The sequence below is a fragment of the Anneissia japonica genome, unplaced genomic scaffold (genome assembly GCF_011630105.1).
Source record: "Anneissia japonica isolate Jap-2015-1 unplaced genomic scaffold, ASM1163010v1 scaffold287858_len863314_cov180, whole genome shotgun sequence".
Lineage (NCBI taxonomy): Eukaryota > Metazoa > Echinodermata > Crinoidea > Comatulida > Comatulidae > Anneissia > Anneissia japonica.
The window spans coordinates 33,890-43,560 of NW_022693771.1; the positions used below are offsets into that span (position 1 = coordinate 33,890).

At 35.3% G+C, this 9,671-nt stretch overlaps 1 protein-coding gene across 1 annotated transcript in view; it reads right to left on the reverse strand.

The window, feature by feature from the left end:
* LOC117100888 (WD repeat-containing protein 26-like) overlaps positions 1–9,671 on the reverse strand; it is a 56,870-nt gene that overhangs the window by 24,463 nt on the left and 22,736 nt on the right. The window contains exons 4-7 of the mRNA XM_033240721.1: positions 7,093–7,190; positions 5,321–5,477; positions 3,155–3,293; positions 2,563–2,703 (exon numbers count right to left, since the gene is read on the reverse strand). Coding sequence (XP_033096612.1) covers positions 2,563–2,703; positions 3,155–3,293; positions 5,321–5,477; positions 7,093–7,190 — 535 coding nt within the window. The remainder of the gene's footprint in view (positions 1–2,562; positions 2,704–3,154; positions 3,294–5,320; positions 5,478–7,092; positions 7,191–9,671) is intronic.

Below are 9,671 nucleotides of genomic sequence, written 5' to 3' on the forward strand. Positions count from 1 at the left end.
CGTTCGAATAAAGGACTTAATAAATACATCGTGTAGCATAGCTCTCAACGAATGTAGTCCTGTAAATAAATGAATAAAGAAATTGTGTAATAAAATGCCTCTGGCGGGACTCAAACCTGCGACCTCTCGTTGTCAAGGCGAGTGTCATAACCACTAGACCATGGAGGCTTCATGGTTGAACAGATTCAAATACCACCAGATACACTCTATTACACAATAGGTATAATAGGTACAATATAAAGTTTATAAAGCACTAATGCACGAATCTCCCGAATATCTTGCTGGCCCCTTGTTGGAATGAACTCTCTCTAAGCATCGGTTGGGTTGAACTTAAACTTTCCATTTCCGTTCTCACTTTCATTATTTTTTTTTTTCTTTTTTGTTCTTTTTTTGTTTTCTTCTTCATTCATTGTACTTTTCTCCTTTCTTGTTGAGATTACATGCATCGTAATTTTTTAGGCAGTAGCGCCACGAGCACCTCCATATCATGGATTATAGATACTTGCACCAAATAAATCTACGATTGATTGAATTATTCTAATTACTTCTGTAAATGTTAATTTGATATAATCACTACAACCATCATCTTCATCATCATCCCTACTGCAAGTACCTAGCGTTACTGTGACTGCCATATCGTTGTGTACCAAAAGATGGCTATAAACTTATGTCTGTGAGAGATAGGGAAGCCAAAAAGAACTGAGTTACAGAAATCTAATCTTGACGTAATAAATGAACTGACAAGGATTTCAGTGACAGAGGTATTAATGTTCTTACGAATTCTTCCAATATTTCAAATGTGCAGATGAGATGCTTGACAGAATGCATTGACATGATATACCATGGACAATTGGCTAGCAAAAGTAAATCCCAAGTTTTTGCACGTTTGGGATAGCTGTATGGCAATATCACAACAACTAATTTGTGGTACCCCACTTTATTAAGGTTGCGGCGGGAACCAACAACCATACACTGAATTTGCAGTAAGCCATGTCTGGATTTCCTAAATACAATTCTCAACCTTTGATAAAGACAGTGCAAGATCAGTCAGATTTGGATTAGCAAATGAATAAACCTAATATCATCTGAATAGTAACAATAACTTAGGCCATGAGCCATGAGACTTGATTATTTTAACAATTGGAGTTATGTAGATTGAAAAGAGTACAGGCCCAAGGATAGAACCTTGAGGAATGCCATGACTAACAGTTACCGTTCTTCAGACTGCATCATGTATTTTTGAATAAAATGCTGTTCGTTCAGAGAGATAAGACTTAAACCAATTAAGAGCACATCCCTGAATCCCAAACCAGCAGTTCAGCCTTGCAAATAAAATATTATGATCCAATGTATCAAAAACGGATTAATGGTTCAATAATAACAGGATAGAGACCTTACCCTTGTCTGTCTGAAGTTAAATGTCATCCAAGAGGTCATCTGAAATAACATGGGACAAACTTGAAGGACCAGTCCTTTCAATCAATTTTGAGAAAATGAGAGGTTGAAGATTGGCCTGATGACTATATGACACTTGAGTAGAGAAGTAGGGATTGGATCTAGGTCAGATGATGATGATGACGCCTTAAGTAGAGAAATTACATCTAAACTACAAACTTCGCTGAAGTTTGTTAGAGTGGGGACAGAGCAGCCACGGTCAATAATGTGTGGATCCATTACAGGGTGAAGTTCACGTAGTACATTTTCAACCTTTTCTGAGAAAAATTTTAGGAAGGATTCTGCAACATTAACATTAGAATTAGAATAGCTTGGTGGTTAAGATGCTTGCCTTCTAATCCCAGGGTCATGGGTTCAATTCCTGTCAGTTGCAGGATTTTTCTCATGACCAAAACAACTCCACTCCCTAAACCTCATATTGAGATTTAGTTTGTGTAAAGCATCATGTATGTATGTTTGTCTTGTGTGTCGTGGACTGTTTTATGTGTACTGGGCGCTCTGGGAGAACAGTAATTTGTTACTGAAGAGGAAACCCAGTATAAATAACAAATAAATAAATAAATAAATAAATAAAAATAGTCTTCCTATCCTTTGCATGTTCACTGAACAATGACAAATAATAGTTAGACTTGGCTTTCTCAATTTCATGGACAACAAGGTTTCTCTGCCATAGGTAATGCTGATGATCACCATTTGATTTCGTTCCTCTCCACTGACGCTCAAGTCGAAGATGTTCCGCTTGGCTCAACAAATTCTTTCGTTAAACCATTGAGAAAATAGATGTAGCTCAACTCGACTCGTTTTTTTAGGAGCGTGGAAATCGATGGCATATTCAAGCGTGTTGTTAAAAAAGGCTGACTTGATCATTTAAACAATTCTCAGATACATCGTAAGAGATGCAGTTAAGTTGAGTTATGTCACTCTGAAAACTAGGAATATCAATTGCAGAGACATTCCTAGAGCAAATTTGTATTTCAATATTGTGTGCATGTTTAAGTTGAGGGTAGAGGTGATAGTCTGATGATCTGAAATACCATCAATAACTGAGGATTTTTCAATGACAATGGGATCAGTACTCCTAGTAATCAAGGGTGTGGCCTCTCTTACCTCTGCATTCCATATCCATAAATCAGCACAGTCATCTGGGCCGCATGCAATGATATATTTACTATCTGGACTCCAAGACATAAAAAACACACCACTTGAATTACCATCTAATGAGTGAGCCAACTTCAGTTTATGAGTTTCCTGTGAAGAGCAAAGTAATAATATAACTTATATCACTTATAATAACATTACAAAAATAATAAAAATAATTTGATTCTGATTCTAATAAAAAGTGTTTACACAAATCCATAACAACACATGGTTATTCTATCAAACAGCAATCCTGCCTGGGATTTATTTTAGATTAAACATTATTTTTTCCTAGTTTTTGTGACTTTTGATGAGGATTTCCTATTGTATACAGTTGTGGGTGGGTGGGTGGCAGTGAAAAATATTCCACTTAGATGCTGGACTGGAAACAAACACGTTTTTTACTTTGGTCTAATTAACTGTTGACAAGCCAATGTTTATGCATATGTACTCCTTTGTATATGAATAAATTTTGTAGCTACATCGGTAAGGAAAAAGCAATTACACAAGGATCTGAAATATTTACACTTTAGTAGGACAGGAAATATTTCCTCAGCTTTACCTTTATAACATCCCAAATGATCAGAGTGCCATCTTTAGAACCAGTGGCCAATTTGCAGCCATTTGGAGAGAAACAACTATACAGCACCTCATCACAGTGATCTGTTAAAATCTGTTTCGTCTTGCAAGGAAAAGACAACCTACACAATACAATACAAAGATAGTGGCGGTAAGAAACTTATAGCCTCACACAGGTTTGGACTAAATAATTTATCTGTAGTACTTCAAATGTAATTCATAAATATCCATCAGCACACTTTATACATAATACTATTTTTATAGCACATAAGTGTGAAATTTCTACGCAAATTATAAATACAAATAAAACATAGTTTGTTATAACACATTTTGCTGACCTACTGTAAGCTATGTGATAGTGATACTCAACTCCAAGGACGACATGTCAATTTTATGCAATTTTTTAAAACGTGGAGTTTGTAACTACAAGCGGCTGATAACCCAGTGGAATATTCATATCATTTTAAACTAAACTTGTTTTACCGCACGTCTATCAAAGTTGAAAACAAGACGAAGCCAGTCATTGCTCAAATTTTTATCAACTTGTGATCAACAATACTTTTGAATAAACGGGTCAAGTTCAGGTCAAAATGTCTATGTACAAAAAAGAGTTAAAATATATTTAAAAAAATAAAATTCCAGTAATATAACAATATTTGGTTCTATTTGAAAGTGGTTAGGCCTATTTACTAAATGCAGTATCAATAAACACAGTAATTATGTTTAAGTTTATATGTTAATGGAGCTTGATATTTTCCACAGCCAATGCGAGATTGAGTGCAGTGTGAAAAAAGGGATGGATGGCTATTTACGAAACACTTAATCCCACGTTGACCATTAGGAAAGTTACTGTCAGTAAAACAAAATATTAGAAAACTTTTCCTGACAATGTCAACACACACACACACACACAAGTCATACAAGAGTGATTTGACATACATGCATAGGAACTAATAATCTTCATGGCAAATGCTGTTGGAATATAACAGCTAACATCTTGTTTTTACAACATCTGGTATACTTGCCGTGCGGTTCTTTTAGCAGTGAATTTTATCATCCTGAATTGGACAAATTATCTGAGATTCGGAATAGGGAATTCCTATTTTCGGAGAGTTTTTTATTAAAGGAAAAATAGGAATAATTTTGGGACAGGATTTTGTATGAAATTTAGATATCCGGGAATTGCGTACACATAGTATTATTCTACGATAATATTTTTTTCTCAAAAACTCTAAATTTCTATGCTACCAGTCCCATTGATTCGACTTAGGCGGACTCAGCTGTGTATATACATTATACAAACATTGATTACTCATGGGGGAATGGTGAAGTCTATTGCTCCTCGGTGAAGTCTCCACCGGGGGAAAATAGATTTCACCGTTCCCCGAATCTAGAACAGTCAATATTTGTTTTATATACCTCATACATAGAAAAAAAAAAAGTACTTACTTCCTAGCCTAGCCTAGAGGCCTACTACTCTACTGGGCCTAGGGTCTAGGGGATCAAAGAGTGTGTCTAGCTCTTCTTTGAATTTCAACAGCATCCACACATATTCAATTTGTCTTTTGGTGATTTTGCTATTGGCTTCATCAAGAAGTAATGAGGCCTAGGCTATTCCTTCTTCATACAGGAGCTCAAATTAACAAGGTTCCATTATTTTGTTTATCGTCTTCACGCCAATCCGTAACATGGTCAAGGACCAATCTCTTTCACCATAGAGGTCACAATTTTTGACACAAAAAGCAAATCCCGTTTACCAGTGCTTACCAAGACATAAGAACACTATGACCTTAATATAATGCCGGTAATAAATGCCTTGTGACATGGGTCAAAAATTAGTAACAGTTTTGGGTATAACATTTTTTTTTATAACAAATGGTATATGAATGATTTGAGATTAAATGACCGAGCGGTTAGCGGGGATGCCGCAACCTACAACAATACCTATATTGGGCCACAAAATTAAAGCGTTCACTTACCAGTATGCATAAGTTTGACATGTGGGACGTGATACAGTATGATCGAAGGATTGAAAAAGTACTTACTTCCTAGCCTAGCCTAGAGGCCTACTACTCTGCAACCTACTATTAACTATACTGATACATGACTGTCATGTAGGTGTATAATACTCATTTTGTTTTCATCTTACCTACTGCAGCTATGATCTGTGAGTAATGAAACAGATTCTATGTTATCAGGTATCTTAGTGTTGTGATAAGGACACCTCTGCTGCTGGTACTCCAGTGCTTGTTTTAATAGGTTGTGCATTCGTCTTGGTGGTAGCATTACAGATGGCGGGAAAAACACTACAGGTTGAAAGTTTAAAAAAAACCAGTAACTATAAATAGAACTTTCATCTAAAATTGTTGGATGGGAATGGTATAGCATCTTTTATATATACTTAATCTCACATTTCTGTACAATGCATACAGTAGGCAACAATACATGATGTAGGTGTTTAGTCAACTGTATATCAAATTGGTAATTTGTATTACGTTAATTAGATCTTTTTAATCCATTAAAACCCTCTATAATTAGAAATAATGGAGTTTACCTAGGATTTATGCCTAGTGCTGTCAGCTTTTGAATTACCCACCTCATATCAATCTATGTGTCTATTCATGACAATGCCCACAGGGATCATTACTTGGTTGGTTTTCTTTCGAGTCAAACACACCAAAGATAAATCGATGAAAGACAATTTCTGTAGGATCCTTCTGGAGGTGAACTGGGCATTACACCAGCTAGAGACAATCCCCTGGTGTTTTTCTTTTTCTTTCTTTTTTTTTTTTTGAAGAGCATTCTGTGTTTTTTTAACACGCACATTGTAGTGTATCACTTTGTTATGGTCTAATAACCACATTTGCATACAAGTGTTTGTTTGTTACTTATAGAGTGGGTAAAGCAGTTATTGTCTCTTACTTGCTCACATGGTATCACAGTACATGGCTGTACAATGTACAGTTTGTTCGTATAAAACAAAAAACACGAGTTTTCTTGAAGTTGTAATAATTATTTTACTGGAATTTAACTGTAGAAAGGCATACATCATGGGCATGCGTGAACTCCGTATCCATGATATTTCTCCAGTTCTGAGTTTTGTTTATAAAACGTGGTGCGTGATGGTCCATGCTTCACACAGTGGGCTGTGAGTAGTTAGTAATGACTTAGGCCTAGAATTACCAATATTTTTAGCATAATACCAACTGTATTAGTCAACATAATAATAGAATGATTGTTTAAAATAGATAAATATACTCAATAAGTGTTTTATTTTATTAAACTGCTTAAACTAAACTGATGTTAAAAATTTAACGACCGTCTAGCAAAAAATGGGGATTTCCCTATGGCCGGTTGCCTAGAGCAAGTACGTTGTTAACATGGCGGTAGCCAGCAGTTTATACGCATTTCCAGTTGTTGTTTGTTTAATAATCAGCCGAAAAAGATTAAATTTCTTTATGTGAACATTTATAAATAATGTCAATGTTTCAAAATAATTAAAAACTTAACATTATGGGAACGGTTTGGAGCTTTAAAATAGGTGCGGCTTACACACAGGTGACACAAAAAATTGTGATATTCGCGTCCTAATTTTGGGGGGGGGGGCGGCTTATACACAGGTGCGGCTTATACACCGGAATATACGGTAGTGAACATTGATTATCATATTTACGTGTTGTTCTATTTGAGTCTGGAGTATTTGACACACATGAGCCACATAGCACACACAATGACTACCACCAGTTTAGCATCTGAGCTAAGCTGTACTGTAGTGAAATCCTTGGGCACAAACTCATAATCACCAGAAGGAAACAGTTCACTTAAGATCTTGCTTACAGAAATATTTGTGATCAAGAATTAAGGGCAATATTAAAGTTGGCCAATTCAGTTCTGTTTATGTAAATTAATAGTCACACTCACCTTGAAGCTGTTCCATAAGTTTTGTTCTTGATGCCAGCCCTTTGCCTTCCCAGTTAGCTTGCTTATGCAATTCTTCTTTGTTTGTGTACATTAGGAAACTATGAAATAATAGGAATACAAGTGACATGAATCTTCTTATTCCTCTCAATAAAATACTGTTCTTAAACATAAAATTATGATTCTTTTTATTGAGATACCAAATTGAGTCCTATACTTATGTGATTCAATCATTATCACAGAGTTTGGATGGGGTTTGCACTGTGTTTTTGGAGGTTTAGCAATGTTTTATACAAACGAGAGCATCAATGATGCAATAGCCCACCTGCCAATAGCTGGCATGTTTAATTGCTGTCGGTGATTGGAGGTTGTGTGGAGTGGTGTTATGTGTATTGAGCATAAAGTAAAACATTTAAAGTTATAGTAGTTGTATGCATCATCATTAACAGTTAGGAAAGGTGTGATGTCGTGTACAGTGATATTAAAGGAAATATGGTTGTTGTAAGGTTTGTTGTGTACGTAACATTTTGAAATATTTTGTACTTGTAATTATGAAGATATTTATGTAGAGGTTTATGATATAAGTATATATACATATATATAAAGTATAAGGTAAATAACAGCAGCACTTTTGAGACTAACAATATATAATTTATTCTCTAGCTTACGTACACACAGTGGACTTCATCAGGAGACTGTACAAATGGGATAAGAAACAACTATAATATACAACTGAATTAATGGGGGCGGTCCTAAAACAACAAAGAATGGTGTTCAAAGCAAGTACAAGTCTGCCGAAATAAGCAATCTAAATAAACAGTCAATGATAAGAAACTGTGGGAAATAGCATACAGAATAAGTCTATGTCAAAGTCAATGATAAAAACAGCAAATAGGCAGTAAATACAGTAAGGTAACTATGAGACAAAAATATAGTTAATAATAAGGCAGCTATAGAAATATAAAAATATACATACAATGATGAGAAATAATTATTGACGGTAATGTGCGAGGAATCCTCGATCAATGTTAAGGCCTAGTTCTATACAGTCTAATTGTGTAATTATTTTCTGTTCAGCTATTTCTCGTTCTAAACTATTTTTGAAAAATTCTTTCTTAACTACTTGCACTTTCATATTCTTAATTGAGTGTCCAGAAGATGCAAAATGATTAGCTACAGGTTTTTGGGTGAGTTTGTGTTTGATGTCATGTTTATGACCATTAATCCGTTGTCTTAGTGTTTGTCCAGTTTGTCCGATGTAGAGAGCATTAGGGCAAATATTGCACGATATAGCATATATAATGTTGGATGACATGCAGTTATAAGTGCCTTTTATGTTGAAACGATTATTGTTAGGTCCTTTGACAATGTAACTGGATTTGATATGTGGACAAAGTTTGCATGTCCTAGTATTGCAAGGGAATGTGCCATTGTCGCTGTTAGTGGGAAGTTTACTTTTTAACTAAATGTTGTTTCAGATTAGGGGGCTGTTTAAAGGCAATGACAGGTTTGTCCTTAAAAATATCATTGAGGGCTTCATCATGTAGGACGGGTTGTAGATCATCTATGGTGCGCTTGAGGGGTTTGTTGAGTGATGGGTGATACGTAGTTATTAACGATGTGCGGTTAGAGGATGTCTTTTCGTTGTATTGCAGTAGGTCTTGGCGTGGTATACGCTTAGCTTTCTCTATCTGTTTGACAACTACTTGTTTGTCATACTTAAGTTTCTTAAATGTGTTAGCTAGTTCTGTTAAATGATTATCTCTGTCTGTAGTATCAGAACAAATGCGGTTGTAACAGAGGGATTGGCTATATACAATAGACCGAGTAAAATGTTTAGGGTGTGCGCTAGTTGCGTGTAAGTATTGTTGGGTGTCAGTAGGTTTCTTATATATGAATGTACTAAGATGGCCATTATTTAACTTAACTGTAGTGTCCAAAAAGTCAACTGAGTCCTTAGATATATCAACGGTAAACTTGATAGTTCTATGAAATGAGTTAAAATCAGTATAAAATTTGTTGAAAGAATCTTCTCCATGGGGCCATATAATAAAGATATCATCAATGAAACGAAGGTAGAGTGTGGGTTGGAGTGTGCGGGTGTCAAGGAAACGTTTCTCTAAGTTGGACATGAAGACGTTCGCGTATTGGGGTGCCATGCACGTTCCCATCGCTGTACCATTGATTTGAAGGTAGTGTGATCCGTTAAAGATGAAATGGTTGTGTGTTAACACGAATTCTGCTAAACAATATATATTACGTGAAATATTACTCGGCAATGTGTGTTTAATAGCATCCAGCCCATCTTGGTGGGGTATATTCGTGTATAGCGATTTTACATGATTCATTGTTGCAAGTAAGGTGTTTTCAGGCAAATTATTGATATTGTTAAGTTTCATAAGAAAGTCTGTTGTGTCCTTTATATAGCTAGCGAAGCTAGAGAATAAATTATATATTGTTAGTCTCAAAAGTGCTGCTGTTATTTACTTTATACTTTCTATACTGTACAGACTAACGCGGATATACTTTTTATTCATACATATATATGTATATGTGTATATATATATATGTATATGTGTGTG